This window comes from Pseudorca crassidens, chromosome 11, assembly GCF_039906515.1.
Source record: "Pseudorca crassidens isolate mPseCra1 chromosome 11, mPseCra1.hap1, whole genome shotgun sequence".
NCBI lineage: Eukaryota > Metazoa > Chordata > Mammalia > Artiodactyla > Delphinidae > Pseudorca > Pseudorca crassidens.
In genome coordinates this window covers 32,966,443-32,992,287 of record NC_090306.1, presented here as the reverse complement: position 1 = coordinate 32,992,287, position 25,845 = coordinate 32,966,443, and the positions used below count along the sequence as shown (strand labels likewise).

Here is a 25,845-nt window from a genome sequence, read left to right as displayed (position 1 = left end):
GCGCCCTTTCGTGCGCTCGGCTTGCGGGGGACCGGCCTCCAGGCGACCCGGCGGGGAAGCCCGCGCGACCCGGCCTTCGCGCGGGCTCCGTGTGTGTCAGTGTGTGGAAAGTGTGTCGCGGCCGGGGTCGGGGTCGGGACGCTGGGACCGCCTGGGAGCCGATGTTGACTCCCGGGCCCCGGTTCTCCGCAGTTATCTGAGGTCCGAGGGTTTCCAGCCCGCCACCGCGCACTGGCGCTTTCTATTTTTTGCCCTTCCTGTGCCCGGAGGCGCGGCTGAGCCTGGGCTCTGGCTTTTCCGGTTGGGTAACTCCGGGTGGCCCTGGTGGGCGGCCTGAGCAGTGGGCAGGGCGGGGAGACATCCCAGGGGAGGGAAACTGAAAGTGGGGAGAACCTTCAGAAGTCCAGCTGATGCACTTGCCTCGCCTCCCCGCCCCTCTTACTGCACTTGTCATGCACGGGTTGGCTGGCCGGCGCATTTTTCAAAATGTAATCATTTGTTTATCCTTAGTAGCCGTGAAGCATAGTTCTGTGCACTTGTAGTGCACAGCTGTAGGAGTTTTGACAGATGATCGCCGTCAGGAGGCAGAGCAATCCTGTCATGCCATTTGCTGCCCTTTGGCGCCAGCGCGCCTCTAGCTTCTTGGCCTCTAATCTCCTCTCTGTCCCTAAGGTTTTGGCTTTTCCAGAAAGCCAGATAAAGGGAACAACAGCATGTACCTTTTTGATTCTGGTTGCTTTAGCTCAGCAAAACCTATGCGAGATTCATCCCGCGTTTGTTTTTTTTTGTTGTTGTTTTAAACATTGATTTAGTTAGTTATTTACTTGGCTGTGCCGGGTCTTAGTTGCGGCACATGGGATCTTCATTGGCGCGTGCAGTGTGTTTTCGTTGCAGCGTGCGGGATCTAGTTCCCTGAGCAGGGATGGACCCCAGGCCCCCTGCATTGGGAGCGCAAAGTCTTAGCCACTGGACCACCAGGGAAGTCCGTCATCCCTGTTGTTGCGGGTATGAGAAGCCACTCCTTTTTCTGGCTGTGTTGTATTCCATGTTCCGTTTGTCCATTCGCCTGCGGGTGGCAGGACTTGTGGGATGTTTCCAGTTTTGAGGGGATCAGGAATAAAGCTGCTGTAAACATCCCAGGGCAGGTTTCCATGTGAACTTGGGTTTTTACCTCACTTGAGAAAATGCTCAGGAGTGGGACTGGGATCTGTGCTAAGTGTATGTTTAACAACCCTTCTGCATCTTAGAAATTGGTATTTTTGAGTATTGGAAGAGTTTAGAAATGCACTGTGACCCAGCACCCAGGGACTTGAAACGAAGTTGAAAGTTCATCTGGAGATGGTCACGTTGTCCCCGTCTCTGTCTTTTATTCGAGGCAGAGCAAGGCCACAGATTTGTAACCCTTGTAAGGAAGGCTTTGTGTGTCCAGGCCCTGGCAGGACCTGGCTTTCTAGTGGTGGGCGGTGCTGAAGTGGAGAGAGCGTCTTTCCCTTGCTGGCCGGACCTCGCTTGGCAGGGTGCGGGGTGTGCTGCCTGCCTGGCCGGGCGCTCTTTCTGCTGGTCAGCAGCCGTTCCTGGTGTGTCTGTCCTACTACCAGGCAGGCGGTCAGGGGCCCTAGTGAAGTGCTCAGCGAGCCGCAGCCTTCCCAAAGCTTTGCGGGTAATGTCTGCTACCCTCCCATTTCCCTGCTGAGGAATTTTGCTTTCTCATGGGAAGTGAGGGGGCATTACTTTATAAGAATTCATATTTTGTGATGACTCGATGCTGAATACGTTAAGAAAATGGGCTCCTTCCAGAAGCTTAACTTCTTAGAAGGTCAGATTACTCGTGTGACCGCACGTTTGAAATGAGTGAGCTTGTTTGTTCATTGATTCATTCATTCTGCAAGCACCTCCTGGATATTTAGAGTGAGTGTTCCAGGGGGCGCGGAGGACAGTAGACAGTATTTTTTTTTTTGATTTTTGAATTTAATTTAATTAATTTTTTTATACAGCACATTCTTATTAGTCATCAGTTTTATACACATCAGTGTATACATGTCAATCCAACTCGCCCAGTTCAGCACACCACCATCCCCACCCCACCCCACCCCCGTGGCTTTCCCCACTTGGTGTCCATACGTTTGTTCTCTACATCTGTGTCTCAACTTCTGCCCTGCAAACCGGTTCATCTGTACCATTTTTCTAAGTTCCACATACATGCGTTAACGTATGATATTTGTTTTTCTCTTTCTGACTTACTTCACTCTGTATGACAGTCTCTAGATGCATCCACGTCTCAACAAATGACTCAATTTCGTTCCTTTTTATGGCTGAGTAATATTCCATTGTGTATATGTACCACCACTTCTTTTTCTATTCGTCTGTCGATGGGCATTTAGGTTGCTTCCATGACCTGGCTATTGTAAATAGTGCTGCAGTGAACATTGGGGTGCGTGTGTCTTTTTGAATTATGGTTTTCTCTGGGTATATGCCCAGTAGTGGGATTGCTGGATCATATGGTAATTCTATTTTTGGTTTTTTAAAGAACCTCCATACTGTTCTCCATAGTGGCTGTATCAGTTTACATTCCCACCAGCAGTGCAAGAGGGTTCCTTTTCTCCACGCCCTCACCAGCATTTGTTGTTTGTAGATTTTCTGATGATGCCCCTTCTAACTGGTGTGAGGTGATAACTCATTGTAGTTTTGATTTGCATTTCTCTAATATTTGGTGACGTTGAGCAGATTTTCACGTGCTTCTTGGCCATCTGTATGTCTTCTTTAGAGAAATGGTTATTTAGGTCTTCTGCCCATTTTGGATTGGGTTGTTTGTTTCTTTTGTATTGAGTTGCGTGATGTGTTTATATATTTTGGAGATTAATCCTTTGTCCGTTGATTCGTTTGCAAATATTTTCTCCCATTCTGTGGGTGACAGTATTCTTATTCTCAAAACTTATGAACTAAGGACTGTAGGTGATCTATAAACACAGAAGTTCAGCTGAGGTGTAGTGCCCCGTATATGGGATCAGCTGAGGTCCCAGAGAGTGGGGCTGCCAGATTTGCCCTGGGGGAGGTATGCGTGGCTTCTCTGAGGAGGGGGCACCCGCAAGAGGAAGTGCAAACAGCCACAACCGCCTGTACGCGGAAATGTCCAGCCTCCAAGATGGGCTTTTGCGCAATTGACAAAAAGGAGGGCGGGGTGCAGGATGAGTTTTGTTCCTTCTGTGACTGAGAGTTCCCAGATATCTACTTATAGCTCACGGTGGCATTTCTAAAGCAGGATGGTCCTTTTGGTGGGAAAACCGGGTCTCAGCTCAGGAGGAAGCAGGTGGTATCTTTGGCTGCCTGATGTCAGGGCAGGAGCCAGCGAGGGCGTGCAGTGGTCCTTCCCCTCCGTGACTCACTGAGGCTGTGGGCGTGGAGTGGCCCCAGCGTGAGTGTCCCCGCCTGCTTCTGGCTTCCTCCTGAGAGCCCACGGGTCTCTGATGAATACCCGCTGAGCAGTCACGCCCTTCACTCCACAGTGGGTAGTAGCTGAAGTGGGCGGCTGAGTGAGCCATCCCTCCCCCTGACTCAGAAAACATTTTCTGATGTGACCTCTGCTGGTGTGAGTCCTGCCTAATCTGAGCTCAGATGGAAGGCAGGTTAACCCTTTGAGGACTTTCCGTGGGTGAAGTAGCCTCTTTAAAGAGGAAGGGATCACCGGGAAAAGCCTGGTATTCCGTATGCATGTGGCTGTTAGCTTTCATACTTTGGTCCCTAACATCCAAATGCCGCCTGTATGCTCTGTTCCTGGTGGGAGGAGACAGAGGCAGCCAGCCGGCCCTTTGGATATTCACTAGGCAGGAGGCTGCTGGGAGCTGCAGGGGACCCGCCCCCAGCCTTCTTCTAGGAGCTGTGTCCTTTTTTCCTTAATTAAATTAAACTTTTTATTTTGAGATTATCGTAGATTCTTGCACAGCCGTCAGAAATAGGTCGGACATATCCCACGTTCTCTGTACTCAGTTTCTCCTGATGGTGGCATCTTACAAAGCTACGCACTGATGTAATGATTTCATTGGCATTGATACAGTCAAGATACAGAGTGTTTGGTGTCCTTTTTGGATTCGGGGAGCTGTAGGGTGGGACTGGCTGTGTCTTCGCATCCCTGGGTCCCGGGCCCGGCGCACGTCTCCCAGGAAGCCCCTCTCCTCCCTCTTTCTTTCTGCCATGTCCTCCTCTCGTGGTCCTGGCACTCTTCCCCAGTACGTGCGCCTTCTCTCCCTGGCTGTGGGATGACAGTCCTGTTTCCTTCCTCCCACTCAGGGTGCTGCCTGGAGGCCTCTTTGGCATCTTCTCTGTCCCCTCAAGCTGTCCCTGCCGTTCCCACCAGCCGGGTCTCCTGCCGTGCCCGTGGCGTCGAGCAGTCCCAAGGGTGTTAACAGAGGACATGCCGGGTGCCTGTCCACGGTCATCCGCAGCTCATGCATGGCTCTGTACTACCTCCCTCACCGCTCGCCTTTCTTGTTCCTTCCCAGACTCTCTCTCCCCACCCACAGCCACTGTCGCGGTGCCTAGCCCGGGGCTCTGTTCCTCGGCACCCCTGTTTCAGACCGGGCCCTCTTCCTGTCCAGGGCGCCTGGCAGGGCTGCCGAGTCACAGGTTCCCGTGAGCTGCAGTTGGGAGTTCGGAGGCTGTGTGCTTCACTGAGTATTGACCTTGGATGACGATGCCTCCTCATCTCTGAGGGGCTTCCGTTTGAATCCCCTTAGTTAGTCATGGGGTGCGCGGCCGATGTCGGGAAAGCGCATCAGACTCACAACAGGTGCACGGGCAGCCGGTGTGTGAGAGAGGTTACCTCTGAGAACGCTGGTCCTTTAAAAACCTGACGCGTCTTTTCCTGGGTGGGGAAGGGGTCTCTGCAGGCTGTGTGCCCGGGGGTCGGGGGGGGGGGAGGGGGAAAGGGACCACCACGGGGTGGTGCCCACTGGGATGGCGGGAGTCATGGGGCTTGGGGCAGGGAGATCTAGGGAAGGATTTGCATGTCCCGTGGTGGTGGTGGCTCACGTTTCCCCTGGTGTGCAGGTGGCTCCCTGGCGTCTGCTCTGTGCTCACCCTGCAGGCTGAGTGAGGCTCCCACTCAGCAGGTGCTGGGGCCGCAGGACACACTGGGCCCACACCTGGTCTGGGACAGACACCAGGTGAAGGGGCGGGAGAAGGGGAGGAGGAGCCGCGCTGGGTCTTGTGGGTTTTGTGTCTTTTTAAATAACAGCTTTGTCGAGATAGCATTCTCACACCACAGAACTCACACATATGAAGTGTACAATTTAATGGCTTTTACTATATTCACAGAGCTGTGCAGCCTTCACTTCTAATTCCAGAACATTCCATCAGCGCAAAGGGCCGGCAGTCCCCTGCTCTAGCCCCTGACACTCTGTGTTTGTGGATCTGCCTGTTCTGGACGTTTCCCATCAATGGAGTCACACACTGTGTGTCCTTCTGTGTCTGGCTTCTCTCACTGAGCATCGTGTTCTCAGGGTCTGTCCACATTGTTGTGAGTGTCAGGGCTTCACCCCTTTGCATAGCTGAGTGATGCTCCCGTGTGCGTGGCCCAGGTCGTGGGGTCTCGAGGCCCCTGGAGAGGCGTTCGTTTGGCTTGGTCCTGGGGTGGGGTGACGCCAGTGGCACTGATACGGTGCTAACAGGATCCCTTGCTGGAATGGGAGACAGTTGGAAGGCTGGGGGCGCGGCTCGCCTTGGCCTTTGAGACCGCTGGGTGGAGGCCGTGCTGCCGCTTGTCGCTCGGGTAGCGCGGGCGAGTCCCTCTCCAGCTGTGCCCCCTCGGAAGGGCTTCCTCCATCCCTGGGCTTTCCCTCCCTTGCAGTCACGGCCTCGGCCTCAGGCCGGACTGCTCTGTGGCAGTAAAGTATTTTCTTTGGTGAGGGCGAGAAAAGTTCTGGTGGTGAACTTTTGGTCGTCGCGTTCCCCCATCCCACCGGGGTCACTCCACGACGGCCCCTCCACGCACACGCCCGGCGTCAGGCACTCAGCACTTGCAGCGGCTCCTTGGGTGGCTGGGCGGCCTGTTACAGGTGGGCTAGTTTGGATTGAAGCAACTGAAACGGTCTTGTCACCCCTGGAGCCCCCGTGGTGCCCCGTCCTCCTGTGGACACATCCACACCTGTCCTGCAGAAGGACGGCTGCCCGGACAGCAGGACATCCCAGCCGGTCCTGGCTCTGTGCAGACTGGCTTCCGTGAGCTGCGGACCCAGGCGTGGAGCTCGGGCTCAGGGTCAGGTCTGGAAACGCTCCCGCAGGTGGGGCGGTAGGTGAGGGGGCACACGAGCCACACGCATGCCCTCGTGGGAGCCAGGTGACGAGTCAGAAGGAGGAGGCGAGGTACGTTTTCATAGCATTACACGTAACCGAGTATAGCCCAGACACGACGTTTTCAACGTGCCATTTAAAGAATTACTGAAGGGCAGTTTTACTTTGTGTGTGCGCGCGCACCCTGTCTTAAAAATCCGCGTGCATCTTGTGCTCACTGGAGTGGCACCAGCGCGCACCATTGCCCCTCGTCCAGGTGGCCAGGGGCCGCTGTGGGCACAGTGAGGCTCTAGACCCCTCTCCCTCGTGGCGGCTCCTTCCTTGGACCCTGGTCATCGGGGCCCCTGTGTGCACAGTGGGTCCCACACACCCTGGTCAGGGCCGCGGGTCCACCGTGTCCTGCACCGTGTCTGTGGCCCGGGAGCCACGGGCCCGCTCCCTCTTCTCTCTGCCTCCTCCAGCTGGACTTTGGCCTCATGGGGTCCCAGCAGCCCCTTCCTGTTTTCCCATGTTGACTGTTACTGCAGTGCCGGTCTCGCGGGCAGGGTTTTGCGACGCGGCTCAGTCCCGAGACCAGCCTGGTTTGTCAGCCTGGCCCTGTGGGGAGCGGGCCGGGTGCGCGGTGGGAGGAGAGCCTCCTTCCTGGTTCTCTCCTTTGCATCGCTTTACCAGGTGGTTCCCATCCTTGGCCTGCCTTGTCCTCAGGTACAGTCCTGGGACCAGGCAACACCCCCTTGCTGGGGGCCTGCGGACATCCGGGGCTGACTGTGGACAAGACCCGTGTGATGCTCCACAGCCAGTCTATCTGCCACCCCCACCCCTGTGTGAAATGCACTCATTTTCAAGTGAAAACCTGTTCACTTCTTGAGTACTCAGGCCCACCGCAGGCGCTGACCCTCCCCCTCCCCCTTCACCCCATGCTCCCTCTCCCTGGCGAGTGGCTGCTCCCCAGCGGGGCTGCAGGCTAAGAGATGCTCCCCAGCGGGGCCGCAGGCTGAGAGGTGAGGCTGAGCGCCTTTGCTGGGCCTCGGGGCCCTCTGCTCACCCACTTGGCTTGCCTTCCAGACGGAGAGACTTCTGTGGATTTTCCACTCCTCCAGCCAGATCTCTGCTCTCAAAGCCTGGCCACTGGGAGAGGCAGAGAGACAGCCGGCGGACCACCCACCGTGTTCCATCTCCCCTGCCTTTGACTCCTCCCGCTGTGCTTCTCCACTTTGGGAAGTAGTGCGTGCATCCCACCCTGGCCGCTCTGTCCCACTTGCCTTGGCCCCCACCCCAGGGCTCCGGAGGTGTGCAGAGCCTCGGGGGAGAAGGCAGCGACCCCCAGCCCACAGGCAGTGCCCCCTGCAGCCTGCTGGGGAGTGGGGACCACGGGCAGAGTCCCAGGGTGCTACCCCTCAGCACCTGCTGGACACTCGTGCCCTCAGCAGACGGTGATAGAGCAAGAGTCCCTGCTTGCTTCAGGCCGGTGGTTCTCTGAGCGGGGCCCTGGGCCAGCAGCCTCCCCACCAGCCGGAACTGGTTAGGAATGCGGGTTCCTGGGGTCCAGACCTGCTGATTCTGAAACTTTGCGGGTGGGCCCCAGAACTGCATTCTGACCAGGGATTCTGATGCTCGTCCTGGTGTGATGCCCCTGCCTCGGAGGCCCCCTGGGTCCCGGCGTCTTCCTGCTGCAAGTGGGAAGAGGAGGACGGAGTCCACGTCTTGTCTCCTCCCTAGTCTCTGCCCCCTGCCTCTCGCCGGGTCCTCCAGGGACGATGTCTCCAGATGTCGTGCCCCTGTCACTGTGAACCAGCCTGCGTGCTCAGGGGTGGGCTGTGCCCTGGCAGCGAGCACCCAGGAGGCCTCCTGTCCAGGCTCCTCACACCGGGCGCAGGGCCTGCGGGGACGAGCAGGGGCAGAGCCAGACCTGCGGGAGTCCGGGTGGAGTTCCTGTTCCCACACCTGTCCTCACAGTCAAGGACGAGGCAGGGGCCTGCCGAGTGGGACAGCCAGGCTCCCCAGCCCCGTGGGCGGCTCCCGCCCTCACCTGAGCTGGGCAGGGGCGGGGAGCAGACGGGACGGGCTTGGTGGCGGCTCAGGCCTGATGACAGCCCCCGGCTTGTGCACAGCGTGCTTTTTCAGGTGGGAATGGTTGTGCTTATTGCAGCTGTTTTCCCAGGACCCCGGAGTGAGGCCGCTGGCTCTGTGATGAGCAGCATTCCGCTAAGCCTCTGCGTGGCTTCCTGCGGAGGCTCTGAGGCTGTCAGTGAGAAGAGCCTGGGTTAGTCAGTGACTCAGCAAGCAGCCAGCAGCGGGCCGGGGCTGTGGCTGGGACTGGGAGGCCGGGCATCCTGTGCAGCGAGACCAGGGCTGGCCTCAAACTCCGGAGTTCCAGGGCTCCCCCAGAGGAGGAGGTGTGGGTGCTCCTAAGCGCGGGCTTCCTCAGGGCTGTTCTCAGTCGGACGTTTCTGGGTCGGCTTCTGGTGTCGCTCTGTTCTGAAGGCCTGTGAAGCAGAAGAAGAGGCCACAGCCGAGAAGCTGTGAGAGCTTCTGAATCATTGATGGTGATCAGGGCATCTTAAATCATACGACTCAGGATGGTCGCTGGAAGCTGGCCAGTTCTAAAGCAGCATCCTGAGACTGTAGGAGGCACATCGTAAACTGTTTCCTTCCTTTTGGTCTGGTTTTAAAGCTTGGGAAAGCTTGAGTTCATCTCATCACGGATGAGACCACATTCCAGGCCCCTGTCTTCCCAGGTCTGTGTGATGCGGCCTGAGATGCGGTGGCTCGGCCAGGGCTGCAGCCCACGTGCCATGAGGGTCCCTGCCGCCCCTGCAGGAGGAGCGTCTCTGGGGCACGTCCAGCCTCCTGAGGGGGCCGAGGGAGGGAGCGCAGTCCGAGCTGGCACGGGACTGCCACGCAGCGCACGCTCAGGCACATGCGCATGCTCACAGGGTCCTTTCAGAGCGCACACGCTGTTTTGTAACTCCACAGTGGTGACCGGAATGAGACTCTCCTGGGTACTGTCACGTCCTCCCGTGGCTCTAAGACTTGTTCTTACGGGCCGTGCTCACAGGGTGTAAGGTATCGGCCTAAACGCAGACATGAATTTAGCAGCTTGAGACAACGCACACTGATGACCTCCCGTGGTTTCTGAGGGCCAGGATTCAGAGCAGGCGGGCCAGGGGATTCCGGCCGAGGGTCCCTCAGGAGGCTGCAGTAGGGGCTTCAGCCGTGGCTGCCCCATCCGAAGGCTGGACCGGGCGGGATGCCTGGCTTCCAGGAGGCCCCACCCGTGGCTCCTCTGCACGTGGGCCCCGCAGGGCTGCTGAGGCTCCTCAGTGCATGGGGGCCGGCTCCCCTCAGGAGGAGTGTGATGCGGGAGAGCATTGGTGGAAAGTTCTAGACCCTCCTCCTCATCCTGTGGCTACCTCAGTGCCTTGTACACTGTGCTGTGTGCTTTTGTCTCTGAGCAGACCCTGCGGGAAGTGTGGCGTCTTCTCTGCTTTCAGTGGGTACAGGAGCCCAGGGAATTCAGGGCTGCCAGGGCTGTCTCTCTGGAATCACTGAATGTTGTGGACCAGGAACAGAGTCCGTCGGCCACATGAGTGTCTTAGATGCTCGGTATTTTCCTACTGAGGTGGAGGTGCTTTTAACACTGCCTCACATTTCCTCCTATAGATTGTGTTGTGGTTTTTTGTTTGTTTTTGTTTGTTTTTGTTTCGCCACGCCGTGCAGCTCGTGGGATCTTAGTTCTCCAACCAGGGATTGAACCTGGACCCTCGGCAGTGAAAGCACAGAGTCCTAACCACTGGACCGCCAGGGAAGTCCCTGTTGCTGTTGTTGATAGCTGTTTTGAGGTGTAATTCCCACACTCTTCACCTCATCCACCTAAAGCGTGCCGTTCCCTGCTTTGTAGTGTATTCATTGAGTGTAGTCGTCACTACTACCAATTTTAGAACGTTCCATCACCCCGAGAGGAAACCCCATCCCCATTAGCATCCCTCCTGTCCCCCTCCCCAGCCTCTGACAACCAGGAACCCACTCTCTGTCTCTGTGCACTTGCCTGTTCTGGACGTTTCCCATCAGTGGAATCACACACACTTTGTGTCCTCCGTCTGACTTCTCTCACTGAGCATTGTGTTCTCAGGGTCCATCCACGTTGTAGCGAGTGTCAGTGCTTCACTCTTTTTCGTGGATGGATAATATTTGTGTGTGTGGAGGGACACATTTGTTTATCCGTTCATCTGTTGATGGACATTTAGGTGGTTTCCACCTTTTGGCGGTTGTGAATCACGCCTCTGTGAACACTAATGTTCGGGTTTTGGGTGTGTTTTTTTTTTCTGGCTGCCTTCGGTCTTCGTTGCTATGCGCGGGCTTTCTCTAGTTGTGGTGAGTGGGCTCTAGTCTTTGTTGCAGTGTGCGGGCTTCTCGTTGCAGTGGCTTCTCTTGTTGCGGAGCACAGGCTCTAGGCACGCGGGCTTCAGTAGTTGCAGCACGCGGGCTCTGTAGTTGTGGCGCATGGGCTTCATTGCTCCGCGGCATGTGGGATCTTCCTGGACCAGGGCTCGAACCTGTGTCCCCTGCATTGGTAGACGGATTCATAGCCACTGCCCCACCAGGGAAGCCCAACGTTCAGGGTTTTGAGTGGACGAATATTCTCATTTCTCTTGGGCAGACACCCAGGAGAGGAATTGCTGGGTCATTTGCTAACTGTTTAACCTTTGAGGAGCTGCCAGACTGTTTTCCAAACCCAGCTGTCCTCACTGTTTTCTGCCGTTTGCCAGGAGGCCTTGGGGCCGATTGTTCCCATCAGTGGTTCTTCCCCAGGGTTTCTGGGTCAGCAGTGGTGCTGAAGCTGCGGGTCGGTTCCCCCGTGTCGGGAACCACTGGTCTGCAGGGCTGTCCTGTGCTGGACCGAACGGACGGCACATGCTCCATCTCCCGCCCCGGCCTTGTCTAAGTAATATGAGTTCAATGGATATTTACTGCTCCGTCCTTGGTAAGTTGGAGGATATTATTAAGAACGATAGAAGATTGTTTTTTTCCTTTTCCTTAAAAAATAAGATTCTGGGCAAAAGGTCACATACCATAATTCTATTTACAAACGTCCAGAACGGGCAAATCCACAGAAACAGAGAATGGACTAGTGTTGTCAGGGGCTGGGGAGGGGATTGGGGCGCGTCTGCTAATGGGGTGATGGGATGTTCTGGAACTAGATAGAGGGGATGGTTGCCCAGCTCTGAATGTATTAAAACCCACTGAAGTGTATACTTGAAGCGGGGGCCCATTCTGTGTGAATTATAGCTCAGTAGGGCTGCTGTTGCAAAGATGAGGCTTAGGACACAAAGGGTGTTTCTGGAGTTGTTTGACCTGTTAGGACCGCTGCGCTGTGGGGGCCCCTGTCCTGGGACCTTCCGGGCATCCGTGCCCTGGCCCGTAGGGGCTCTACCTGCGTTGCCGTCCTCCACTGTGAAGCGTGGAAATGGTGGCCTGGTCTGAGAGGGGCAGTTGCTGTCCTGGGGCAGGGCTGGCAGCTCTGGGCCTGACCATCTCACCTCCAGCTTCAGCCCGTGCTCTTCGGGGGCCCTCCTCTCGCTGTGCATCTTCTTCGAGGCCCCTCCTCACTGCGATAGGAACCTTCACCGGCGGGGCGGAGGTGCAGTCTAGAGTTACAGACCGTCCACACGATGCGTTGTCCTCACTTGGTTTCTGCGGGGTCTTGGGTTAGCTGGCCGCCAAGACCCCGGCGAAAGGCCAGAGCAACCCCCGACGTGCTCCTCGGGGAAAGCGGCGAGGCCAGCCCGCGGGTGCAGTGAGGCCCGGAGAGTGCCGCCGTGGGCGGGAGGGAGGAACGCTGCTCGCCCGCTCATGGTGGTTGCACGAGTGGTGTTTCCCCATTTTACAGATGGAGACCGAGGCCTGCGGCGGTTCAGGGACTCAGAGGCAGACCTGTGGCTTCCAGGCTGCAGGAGCGCCCGGGGGAGGTCCTGGGGCAGGAGGGTCGGAGGCTTCAAGTCCGTCCCGGTCCCTTCCCCGCAGCCCGCTGGGCGGCAGGGCGCTGCAGGAACAGGCGCTCCCGGAGCCAGCGTGTCCCACGTGGCAGGACAGGGCCCCAGCGCTGTAGGTGGAGCTCTCTGGTAGGTCCCGCGTGTCGGGGAGTCCCGGGGGCTGCAGCACCCGCCTCCCCTGGTCGCCCCCGTCACCTGAGCGGGGAGGGACGGCTCTGAAACCTGTCCCGTTGTCTTTCAGGACGTTTAAACCCCACGATGCCGCTCACGAAATCAATGAGACCATCCAGTGAGTGTGGCGCCTGCTGGCGCAGGGCCTCGGGGTGGGCCAGTCCTGAGTTCCCAGCAGCCCCCCAGCCGTGCAGTCCCCCATTCCTCCATGCTGATCTGCGTCAGCATCGTCAGCATCGAGGAGGCTTGGGAAGCGGGGCTGTGGGGTCAGGGGTCAAGTCCTCTGAGTGTGACCCAGGACAGGTCTTGGTGCTTCGTGAGCTGGCTTCCCGTGGAAGAGGCTGGAAATCCTGAGTGGCCAGCTTCCCGAGGGACCCCTCCCCTCTCCCCTCATCACCTTGGTTTACTCTTCTCCTGTGGGGTTTGGTGTGACCTTTGGGTTTGGGCCGCTCTTCCCTCTGTGAGCCTGCCCAGTGCTGTGCAGAGGAGGCCGGGTGCCCGGGAGGCTGACCCGGGCGAGATCTGGGAGGAGGGCCGCCTGCTGTGTTCTAGCGGGCTGTCTCCTCACGTGGGACCTGAGGGTCTGCGACGGCCTCCAGAGTGCCCTCGGGGGCCCATGCACAGAATCCTGCGACCGCTCTTGGCTTTAGAATGTTCCACGTGTGTGACTGTGGCCCTGGCATCTCGCTGCATTGTGCCTTAAAATCCTTAGCTGTGTAGCCACTGCCTGGGCCACACACCATTATATCTGCTTGGACCTGGGGCGGCCGGGCTGGCAGCAGCACAAAAGGCTGTTTGGTACGTAAGGGTCGTGCTCCCCCCTCTCCGTCCTGTTCTTCCTGCGAGAGGCGAGCATGTATCAGTTTCTTCTGTATTGTTTCAGATTATATGTATGTATATATTACAGTAGTATATTAGTATAAAATCTATCGTAGCGTTCTCCAGAGAAACAGACCCAGTGATGTCTGTGTATATGAGATTAATTTAAGCAGCTGAGTCACACGACTTCAGGCTGGCCAGTCTGAAATATGCAGGACAGGCCAAGAGAGGCAGACCCAGGGAAGAGTTGATGTTGTAGCTCAAGTCTAAAGGCAGTCTGGAGGCAGAATTTTATATATACACATACAGATTAATTTCATATAATATAGTACAGAGGGGTCCTGTGTAGTTTACCCAACTTTCTCCAATGGTGACGTCGCACATAACTGTAATAGCAAAACCAGAAAATGGACATCAGCATAATCTACAGACTTTATTCACTGTGCATGTGTGGTCACGCGTATGCACGTATGCATTCTTGTAACCTCCACCTCAGACAAGACATAGATCGGTTTCATCACAACAATATTTTTATCCCTCTTAAATACATAAATACAGATATCCTGGAGATGGCAAGTGTTGTGAACTTAGGGAAGTAGTGTACTAAGGTATTCATCAGAGAAGAGCTGGTGTCCAGTCTAGGTTGTCATCATCACTTCCTGATGTGAATCCCAAATTACTCCTTTGGTTTTTTTCTAGTGTTAACAAAGCCCTGACATGAGGTGGATCTTTGACTTTACGTAGCATCACTAGATGACCTGTAGTGCGCAGACGTGTGCCGGGCCAGCTCCTGGGCCTCTCTTTGTTTTGAGGGTGGTGGGACATCAACACCGGACTGAAGGTTGCCCAGATCTCCCCCAAACCGAGATTAACCCCCAACCCCTGTTTTTAACCACATCAAATGTATTTATTTAATACTTTGACTCACGCTTTTTTTTTTTTTTTTTTTTTTTGTGGTACACGGGCCTCTCACTATGGTGGCCTCTCCCATTGCGGAGTACAGGCTCCGGACGTGCAGGTTCAGCAGCCATGGCTCACGGGTCTAGCCACTCTGCAGGATGTGGGATCTTCCCAGACCGGGGCACGAACCCGCGTCCTCTGCATCGGCATGTGGACTCTCAACCACTGCGCCACCAGGGAAGCCCTTTGCTTTTGGTTTTGATCTTCTTTTGAAATACTGTTTTTCTCTTTTTCCCTTCTCTCCACATAGGAGGAAAAGAGACATAGAGTTACATCCAGAGAACGGTAAGAATAATAAAGCTTTTTGTTCTGTGCAATATGTAATCTTGATGCCTGAAATTACTTTTCTGAAATCTTTTAAAAAGAAGAACTTTATAGTGAGTTGCCAGGGTGACCATAGATAGCTTAAGGATGCTGGGCTTGCAGTCAGGTTATTAACCTTGTGATTCAGGTAGAATTCTCTTGCAAAGAGTGAATTGGGGGCAACTGGCAGTTATCAGAACTAGATCTAAAGGTTGTATTAAATACTAAATCTCGAGGTAAGATGTGCCTTTTAGGGCTCCTGAGATGAAGATTGATTTTTTTTGGGGGGGGTGGGTGTAGGTAGGAAGGAAGACCTTTTGAAAACTGCCTCCACGGGAGGAGTCTGTGAAAGTCATCCTTAGGGTGTGTGATTTTACTTGACAGGGTTGCTGGACCGCTCCCTGCAGAAGAACCGGGAAGAGTAAGACCAGGAACACACGTGGAAGAAGAAGAAAGAGATGATAAAGTAAAGTCTGGTCACCCCCAGGTTTGTCACTTGCACTTTAATCTCAGAACCCATTTGGTTCTAGGAAGGGGGCTCAGGGTGTGGGCAGTGTGTAGGAAGAGAATGACTTTCACTAATCAAAATGACCTTGGATTTAGCTAAAATGCTCTTCAAACTCATTTTTCTGCTGGTTCTCTATGTGGAAGGTGTGTTACGTGGCTCTGGTGATAGTAAATCAGCGGTAGGCCTGGAAGTCAGCTGGACCTCTGCTACTTGATCAGTCAGTCACAGAGCTTCAGTCTGTCCCCTCTCCTGCCTGTCTCCTGCCCATGAGGTCTTTGTGAAGATCTCATTTTCAAACACAGGAGGTGCTAAAGTGCTCTAGTATCGTCCAGGTATAAAGTTGCATTCTTAACTGAGATCAGACCAGTTCTTTCCCCAGACCTCCAGCTCCTTTGTAAAATCAGAGTTTCAGGTTCTATGAAATACAGATGTACCCACTGAACCCCCATGGGAGGGGGTAGGAGAAGGGATTGGGGATCTGATAGTGGAAGCTTTACCATTAGACAGCACTGCCCCATATGACAAAGGGCTAACATTGGTCGGGCACAGGTGGTAGAACAATATCACGTCCCTTTTGGTTTTATTAAGACGTTGCTTAGAAGTTTCAGCTCAGCAGAGGGGCAGCACCCTGGGCGGGGACTGGGCCTCCACCATCTATGGCTCCTCCCCTCCAGCACCCAAGCTAGGTACTCAGTTCCCAGCAGCCCAGAGGGCAGGAACAGAGCTCTGCCAGGCTGGCCTTCTCAGAGGGCAAGTGTAAGCAGCACAGCCAGGAATGTGAGCGACAGGCTTTGCTGGGTTGTCGGGAAGGAGGGCGATGTCTGGCTCGGCATGGCTGGAGTCAGCGCTAGCCTCCCCTCGGCCATGGGCACTGGGTCCCTGGTCTCAGGCTCACACAGGCCTCCAAAGCCCTTCCCTCGGGATGGCACCCAGACCCTCCACCCAGCTCACCCTCCCGCCCCAAACACCAGCAGGTCAAGCACCACTCAGAGAAGGGGGCCTTTAAAGGGCTTTAGAAAATCTTAGACTTCCGGATATGGAAGCTACTGTGTTTCACTTCTGGCTGAGAGCTCTGCTCCCAGAGCACAGGATGGCCCAGGGGGGCGAGATGGGAGGGTCTCGCTGTGACCCCCCCAGGCACTGCTGGCCTTTTTAGCCACATGCCTGCGTTCCTTGGAAATACATTTCATTAACAGCCAAACGGAACATCCTGAGAAAAGAGAGGAATTATTGGTTCGTTTCAACCCTTAGCAACACCATGTGTGTATTTCGTCTGCTCTCTGCGATGCACTGGAACTTACCTTTGGGCAAAATGTGCCTCAGCTGTCCAGGGCACCCGACACACTTGGTGACTCTGCGGGAGCGCCCTGGGCCCCAGGGACAGGGTCCCTCCTTCCTGACCACCCCCTCGTGGGAGTGCTGAGGCTGGTCAGCCCCCAGCCCTGGGGGCTCAGCTTTCCCTCGGAAGTAACTGCGAGTCAAGCTCCCCACCGACCCCCGACCCCCTGGTCTCCCTCCCGCCAGGGCCGCTTCGTGTGCGGTTCCGGTCGGACCCTCCTCAGGGGGTAGGTGTCGGGGAAGCCCCGAGGCGGGTGCCCTCCCGCACCCTCACGACTCGGTGCTGCTCCGGGTGGAGCCCGCGGCCGGGGTGGGGGTGGGGCAAGAGGCGCGACGGGGGTGGGAAGGAGACGGGGCCACGGGAAGCCCACCCCGGGCCGGCCGGGGCACAGAGGCAGGAGGCGGCGAGGAGGGCCGGCCCAGCCGCGAAGCCCGTGCCTCCGCCCTGCCCGGGACCGAGCGGCCTTCAGACCTCCCTGTCGGCCCCTGGGCTCGGGGTGGGTGACGGGCACGCCGAAGAAGCCATCCCGCTCGAGCCGTCCAGAGAGGCCGGCCCAGGGCTTGTGCCTGTTCCCGGCGTGGGGCGAGCACTGGGGCATGAGGGTGTGGAGCTGTCCGGCCGCAGGTCACAGGCTTTGCCTGTTGGAAGGGAGGGCTGCGATGGGGCTGTGCCGACGGAAGGGGAGGATGGAGCCGCCCACAGTCCCCGTTTGCCAGGCAGAGCTTTATCGCGGACCCTGTTCTCAGCAGCCGTGCGCAGCAGGGACACCCAGGCCTGGGGAGTCTGCGCCCCACCCAGGGCCACTGGGTTCCTGTGTGGCAGCCCCACCCAGCATCTCCTGCTGAGAAACCCCCAGAGACCATGCTCCTTCCCCTGAGCCCACCGCCCCGCTGCAGAGCCCAAGGGGGCTGGGGGCTTCACCCCAAACTTGAGGAAGCCACACCTGGGGGCCAGGACACAAGCGGGGGTCCCACTTTCCCCGCAGGAGCAGACCCCGTGGAGGGTCTATCTTTTGGAAATAAATTTAGACTAACAGGTTTTACACACAGAATCTTAGAGCTGGGAAAAGTCCTTTGTGTCATTCATGTAGCTTCGTAAGATTTTTTTTTTTAAATGAGAGGATGGATTTCCTTGAGCAAGAGTGAATTTCCAGGAATGGGTCCCTGGTTACCAAAGACTGTTTTCGGGAAGAAAGATGAATCTATTCTGTGAACGCCTTATAGAACTTATTCTATATTGTAGTTCTCTCTGGAAACACATGTACCGTTGAGCTTTGTAACAGCCCTTAACATCCTCAAGAGAAGCTCTCATTTCCCCATTAATACTTGTTATAGACTGAATATTTGGGTCCCCCCAGCATTCACATGTTGACACCCTACCTCCAATGTGATGGTATTAGAAGGTGGATCTTTTGGGATTTGATGAGCTCATCGGGATGGAGCCCTCATGATGAGATTCTTATCCTTGTGAGAGGCATGAGAGAGCTGGCTTTTTCTCTCTGCTCTCTGCCCTGTGAGGACACAATGAGAAGTGGACAGTCTGCAACCCGGAAGAGAGTCCTCACCAGAAGGCGATGATCCTGGCACCTAGATCTCAGACTTCCAGCCTCCAGGACTGAGAAATACATTTTTGTTGTTTACAAGCCCCCACCCTGCCCCGTTTATGGTACTTTGTGACAGCAGCCCAAACTGACTTAGCACTCTTTTCTTCAAGTACATCGAAGAATTTGTGGAGCCCATCCATTTTATGATACAATTTCCCAAATAACCAATATTCTCTCTCTACACTGATTTGTCAACTTTTTTATTTATCAAAATTTTTATTAAAAAAGCTTCCATATTTTTTCCTAATAAATTGTTTCCAATCCAGGTTGTCACTGTAATTGTTCTATGATATTAATAATTTGAGCCCTAATACCTTGCTTAAAATATTCATTCGTGTTATGAATAAGTTCAGTGTTCAAATGCAAAAGTTTTAAAAGGATATACTGTGTAAAACATCTATGTCATCCCTCTGAAGGAAAGAAGGAGGGAAGAAAGGAAGGGAAGAAGGAAGGAAGGAAGGAAAAATCATTGAATTTGCCCTCAGTTTAGCTGCCACTTCCTAAGGGAAGCCCTTTCCAACTCCAGACCCCCAGGCATCACAAATACGCTCTCATGGGACCCTGTCCATAGTGTTGCCCGTCATGTTTCCTGAAAAGCTGCTTCTGAGACAAGGACAGACTTTCAGGAAGTTTTTTGGGGTGTGTTTTTGGGGATAAACATAGAATTACCATATGACTCAGCAATTCCACTCCTAAATCATTGAAAACAACATTCAAATCTACGTACACATGTTTATAGCAGCACTATTCACAATAGAAAAATCATGGAAATAACCCAAATGCCCATCATTGGATGAATGAATAAACAAATTGTGGTATATACATACAGTGGAATAGTAATTCAGTCATAAAAAGGAATGGAGCCATTAAATATCAGTTACATGGCCAAAAACATTTTTTTAAGGAATGCAATACTAATACATATTACAGTGTGGGTGACTCTCACGAACATCATGCTAAGTTGAAGATGCCAGACACAAAGGTCATACACTGTATGATTCCATTTATCTGAAATATCCAGAATAAGTAAATCCATAAGAGAAAGAAAGCAGATTGGTGGTCTCCAGGGCCTGGTAGAGAGAGCGAAGTAGTATCTTCTCAATGGGTCCAGAGTTTCCTTTTGGGATGATAAAAATGTCTGGGGGAAAAAAAATTTTAATTGGAAAATGATTGATTAAAAACAAGTCTGTGGGGCATTTCTTGTTACTGCCTTTCCCAATTTTGACAATAAATGGTCAAGTACACAGTAAATGATCAAGTACAGCAGCCATGGTTTGAGAAAGAAATGATGACCAGAGCTCAGAACACTCACTCAGGGACGAGCGTGAGGGTCACCCCACGAAGTAAACCATCCATTTTAGCAGAGATATTATCCAAGGATGAGGGGGATTGAGAATGGATAGCACAGGAGGGAGACAATGACTATCAGTTGTGGCCTTGAGGCCACCTACAGTAACAGAAGCTATAGTTCGACCCATTGACCCTCCTTTCACTAGTAGTTCATCTCAACTCACCCTCTCCCCTAAAAACGATCCATGGAAACTATGAAAGAGTTGTTTCCAGAACTTATGCAAAGACGTTGATCCAAGTAAAGGCAACAAAAGCAAAAGTAAACAAGTGGGGCTACATCCAACTAAAAAGCACAACAAAGGAAACCAACAACAAAATGAAAACGCAGCCTACCAAATGGGAGAAAATTTTTACCAATCATATATCCTATAAGGGGTTAGTATTCAAATTATATGAAGAACTCATACAAAAAAATAGAAAAAATATCCAGCAAACAAATGGGCAGAGGATCTGAATAGACATTTTTACAAAGAAGATACAGAGATAGTTAAAAAGGCACCTAAAATCACTAATCAGCAGAGAAGTCAAACCACAAAGAGATGTCACCTCATTCATGTTGGAATGGCTAATATCAAAAAGACGGGAACGTGCTTGCTTCGGCAGCACATATACTAAAATTGGAACGATACAGAGAAGATTAGCGTGGCCCCTGCGCAAGGATGACACGCAAATTCGTGCAGCCGCATAGCACAGGGAGATCAGCTCGGTGCTTTGTGACCACCTAGAGGGGTGGGATAGGGAGGGTGGGAGGGTGGGAGACTCAAGAGGGAAGAGATATGGGAACATATGTATATGTATAACTGAGTCACTTTGTTATAAAGCAGAAACTAACACACCATTGTAAAACAATTATATTCCAATAAAGATGTTAAAAAAAAAAAACAGACAGGAACTAACAAGTGTTGGCAAGGGTGTGGAGGAAAGGGAAGCCTTGGACTCTGTTGGTAGGAATGTAAATTGTTGCATCCAGTATGGAAAACAGTATGGAGGTCCTCAAAAATTTAAAAATAGAACTATCATACGATCCAGCAATTCCACTAGTTGGTATTTTTATGAAGGAAACAGAAACTATTCAAAATGAAATCTGTACCCCCATATTCATTGCAGCATTATTTACAGTAGCCAACACTTGGAAAACCCTGTGTTCATCGATGGATAAATGGATAAAGGACATTTGGCATATATATATGCCAAATTATTTATATATATATATATATATATATATATAATTCAGCCATGAGAAAGAAGCAAATCCTGCCATTTGTGACAACATGAATGGACCGTCAGGGTGTTATGCTAGGTAAAATATGTCAGACAGAGAAAGAAAAATCCTGTATGATCTCACTTTATATGGAATTTTTTAAAAAGCTTATAGAGGCAGGGCGTGGAGGGTGGGTGAAGTGGATAAAGGTGGTCAATATGTACAAGCTGCCAGTGATAAATAAGTCCTGGGGATGTGACTATAGTTAATACTACCGTATTGCATATTTAAAATTTGCTAAGAGAGTAGATCTTAAAAGTCCTCATCATAAGAAAAACAGATTTCTACCATGTATGGTAATGGATGTTAACTAGACGTACTGTGGTGATCATTTTTAAAATTGAAGTATAGTTGATTTACAGTATTATATTGTAATAACAATATATTAGAACCCAGTGATTCAATTTTTTTATAGATTATACTCCATTTAAAGTTATTATAAAACATTGGCTATCCTTATAGCTTATTTATTTTATGCATAGTAGTTTGTGCCTCCTCATCCCCTCCCCTCCCCCATCTTGCCCCTCCCCCCTTCCCTCTACCCACTGGTAACCACTGCTTTGATGTCTACATCTGTGCGTTCATTTCCTTTCTGTTACATTTATTGTTTATTTTTTACTTTCCACATGCGAGTGATAACATACAGTATTTGTCTTTCTCTGTTTGACTTATTTCACTAAGCATAATAGTGTTGCAGCAAAAATAGAAATGAAGTTTTTCCTCTCCTGAAAATAAGGAAAGTAAAGGGGACAGTGAACAGGCTAGAGAAGACACATAAACTGGCCTGAAAGAGTTAATCGATCCTAGTTTTATTTAAACTGTTACTAATCTGTAGTGTCTGTAACTAGATGTATGTTTCACAAAGCTAAATTACATCCTGTTCCTATCACTCCCTAGCTGTCAATGTAAATTACATCCTGCATCTGGTGCTTAAGCTCCCTGCACTGTCTTGTAGCAAGTCACCCTGTGTAGCTGTTTGCATTTCAGGGAGCAGCTGGCAGGCAGATAAGGCAGAGGCAAATGAACCCAATTACCGGTCCTCGGGACCCAGTTACCGGACTGCCTGACGCCAGCGATGCCGGTTTTGAAATAACGCAAGAAGAAGAATGCAGGACCTTTACCACTTTGATCCTGATTACCACTCCCTGGACTGTGATGGCCGCCCGAGGGGCTGGGAGGCCAGCCGGGGCTTCCAGGCATGTGTGGGCATCGTGTGTGCAGCCAGCATCCCCGAGGCCTCGCTCGGCTCATCATCACTGAGTGAAGGTGCGCCGTGACAGCGCGGCCGACTTTCTTCTGGCGCTGTGAGGACCTGTGTGCATTGCAGGATTCGGTGCCTCTGCCCGCCATGGGCGCCTCCCTGCGGGAGGGCTTGCTGGACTTCAACGGCCACCGCCTGCGCGGGGTGGACGGGGCGCTGCCCCTGAGCACCCTCTGCCCCCGATCTGTATCCAGAGCTTCTTCGAGCCATGGCTTGGCGAGATGGGTTTGTACTTTCCGCTTCCAGGGGCTCTCGTGTCGGCGCTGCGAAGCGGAGTTTTAGATGGTACAAGGTGGAGGGTGGGCACTAGAACCAGTGCCCAGTGCCCGGGTGTGCGTGCACTAGACGGGGCGTGCGGCCTACGACTCCTGCCGGCTCGGTGACCCCGGCCGAGTGCCTTAAGGCTTCTAGGTCTCAGTGTTCTCAACTGTAGCATGGGCTTAACAGGACTCACTCTCTGTGGCGGTTACAAGGTCACACTCTGTTAATGCTTGTAGACTCTACAATGTAGAACACTTAGCACAGTTTGGAGCATCGTTCATTGTTCCACAGATATTACCTGGTCTGTTGAATGACTTTGCCTGGTACACGCCAAAGCGATTAGGAAATTGATATATACCAGCTTCATTTCCTTTTCATTAAAACAGGGCTCAGGAAAAAAAAAATTTTTTTTCAATAGTCCTATCATATAGTGGAAAGAGCACTGGTGTGAAGGCAGCTTAGGGTTTGAATTCCAGAGTTTATGCTCTCTGTGGCCTGGGAAGGTTTCTTTTGCACTACAATCCCCACACTTATAAAATGACATTAAAAACCACCCTTTCTGTGGGTTCTTAGAATTAATTACGCAGGTTATGTGTGTAAAGTATCCTGGCACTTGAATGAGTGGTCAGAACCAAGGGCTGCTGGAGAGGATGCTTCTGCCCTAGGTAATCTCCCCTTCTACTGGGCGGCAAGTAAACATAAGCACAGTAGTCTGTGCTCTGGAAGAAGTGGGTTCTGGTGCTACAGAGCACAGAATCTTGTTTTTTTTAATTTAATTTTTATTTTATATTGGAGCATAGTTGATTTACAATATTGTGTTAGTTTCAGGTGTACAGCAAAGTGATTCCGTTATACATATATCCATTCTTTTTCAGATTCTTTTCCCATACAGGTTGTTACAGGATATGGAGTAGAGTTCCTTGTGCTATGCAGTAGGTCCTTGTTGATTATTTATTTTATATAGAGTCGTGTGTATATGTTAATCCCAAACTCCTAATGTATCCCTCCCCACTACCTTTCCCCTTTGCAGAGCACAGAATCTTGGAAGGGAAAGTTCAGGGTAGGCTTTTTGGAGGAGGTGCCATCCTTTCTAAGGATATGTAGAAGCTCCTGGGGTGGCAGGAGGGAGCAGTGTGTGTCAGAGTTGGAGAAACATAAGAAAATATGGCAAAACTAAGATACAGGACTGGAACTCAGGGTTTAGGAAAGAAATGAGAGTTGATACTGGAAACCTAGTGGGGCCCAACAGGAAGGGGCCTTGTTTGTCCTGTCAGAAGTTTAGATGTTTACCCTGAAGGCCGTGGGAAACCCTAAAGAACAGTGAGATGGACTTCTGGCTTAGAGACTCACTCAGACCTCCATGTGGAAGGCACTTGATTGGGTGCAGGATGAGTTGTAATCTAAGGGTCCCACTTAAGTTATAAAAGCTTGAACTGGATTTTGCAGATCCGAGAGAGAATGGGTGGGGCCTGGTGACCAGTTAGAAAAGGAAGGGCAGCAAGTGTGGGTGACAGTTTACAGCTGCATCTTTTTGTGAGATACAGAGCACAGTAAGAAGGGATTGGGGGTGGGGAGAGGATCTTACTTCATCTTCAGTGCTTTAGAGGGGCCTGGTAGACGGGTCTGGGCCCAAGGTACAGATCTGGGCTTTTTGGGAGGACAGGTATTTGAAGGCATTGGAGATACTTAGGTTACCCACAAGAAGATCCAAAGAATCATAGGTCTGAGGGCTTTTTAAGTGGGTATATTGAGGATGTTTATAAGCTGAAAGAAAGTAGCCAGCAGAGAAAGGGTGTTAAGATCTAGGAGAGGAAATGATTGTTCATTTGTTTTCAAAAAGCTGAATACTTATCGTGAACCTGGCCCTTTTCTAGGATCTGGGGTTCACACCATGTGTTATCTCTTCTGCAAGGACAGTTCAACTCATCCCCTGGTGAAGAGAAATCAGATTTTTCTTTGCATCCCATTCAGGTGTAGGAACTGTTCCGTACCTCTGAAGGGACTTTACTTAACCAGAGTAATAAGTTAGAAATCAAAAGAAATTAGAGCTGGAAGGGACCTTAAAGGCCACTGTACTTAATTTTGCCTAATATTTTACATTGATTGTAAGAAAAATTTATTGCAGAGCCCATTCTCTTCAGAGTTCCTTCACTGAACTTTCTTCATGTCTTGCATCCAGTGGGGATAGCTTGTAGATTTTGGCCTGCTCCTAAATTTGCTTCTTCATCCACATTGCATTTTGCCCAGACTATGGCAGAAGCTCCTGGGTGGTTTCGCGGCCCCTGGACTCAGTTCCTCTAAGTTCATCTGCCTACTGTGGTTGAGTGATCTTCTAACATGAAAAGATACGCCTAAAATAATGCTGCTAATGGCTTGCCCACACAGAGTTAGTGCATACTAGCCGCCCAGCGTGTGCTCTGCCCAGAGGCGTGTAGTCTGAACTGTGCTCTACCAAGCCTCCTGGGGCTCTTTGGCCCTGAGGAAGGGGAGCTTTTTGTGATCACTCCCTTTATCTAACTGGTCCTTCAGCAGCAGGGTGCCTTTTGCTAATCAGCGGAGGCACCCTTACTCAGCCAGTGGTAGCCCCGGGCCTCATCACCTGTGGGATACAAGCCATGCTCTCTCCCAGGCTTGATTCGACCAACGTCTCTATTTTCTGTCCCTTCTCACACTTGGACCCCTGGCCTTTAGTCATCCCCACCTGCAGTATTTACAGTGCCCAGCAGGAGTCAGGCGTGAGTGTCTTTGCACAGGTGCTCCCTCTGCAGTTGATGCACCTCCTCCTCCAACTCTGCATAGCCTCATCTTTCTCGATTGTACTTCAGGGTTATCATGAAGCCGTCACTTAGACATAACTTTTTGCCTCCATAGGAACCTCTGTGCATAAAGGTTATGGTTCTTTATCTCATGTGATTGAAATTTTGAGTTTATACATGTCCCTCCTTAATGAGGCTTTAAGGGCAGGAGTCGTTTCTAATCCTTAGCACAGAGCAGATGCTTTTTTTTTCTTTTTAGATGTTTTTTAACGGTGATAAAATGTATGGTTTAAATCACTCATTTTACAATAATTTTGCTTTAGGTTCTGACAGAAATAAAGTTTCCAGAAATTGTGTTCCTGCAATAAGAAATAAAGATGTGACCTTCCAGTTGTGTAAAGCTCTTAGACGCTGTGTAAGTGCGTCAGGTGCGCTAAGGAACCTGGAGCTAAGTGGGCTGGTTGTGAGAGAGAGAGACGTAACTATGTTAACAAAGGTAAGCCTTCATTGTGTCCTGCCAACATTTGATAGTTGCTTTTGGGGCAAACTAAAGGGGTAAAATTTTAGACTGTTCCTCCCCGTTAAAGGGATTGACTAAATCGGCCACTTTGGGGCACCTGTGTCTTGTGAATTGTCCAATTGGAGATGGAGGTTTAGAAAGTGAGTTTCAGTCTTGTTTAAGTCTCTTCCCATCAGACTGGTCTCGTGATTTCCTACACACCATGTTACTTCCTGTCTACCTTTTCTTGGTGTTGTTCATGCCTGGATTGTCTCCTGTACCTGCTCAAACCTTGGTCCATTCTCATTTGTACCATGGATACTGGTATGGATACATGTACCATGGATACATGTCATGCTGGATATTGTCAGAATTAATATTAAGTTTGTGTTAAGCCACAAACCACATGTTTTGTATATTTTCTGCTTTTTGTGTTTGTTTATATTTTTATGGTTTCTCTTCAAGAAATATTACGG

The 25,845-nt window shown here is 51.8% G+C and overlaps 1 protein-coding gene and 1 pseudogene across 1 annotated transcript in view; both read left to right on the top strand.

Moving 5' to 3' along the window:
- Positions 1-25,845, top strand: part of LOC137201786 (centrosomal protein of 78 kDa-like) — a 42,047-nt gene that overhangs the window by 1,128 nt on the left and 15,074 nt on the right. The window contains 2 exon segments of the mRNA XM_067696135.1: positions 14,479-14,513; positions 14,916-15,018. Coding sequence (XP_067552236.1) covers positions 14,479-14,513; positions 14,916-15,018 — 138 coding nt within the window.
- On the top strand, positions 19,919-20,008 carry LOC137203122 (U6 spliceosomal RNA; annotated as a pseudogene).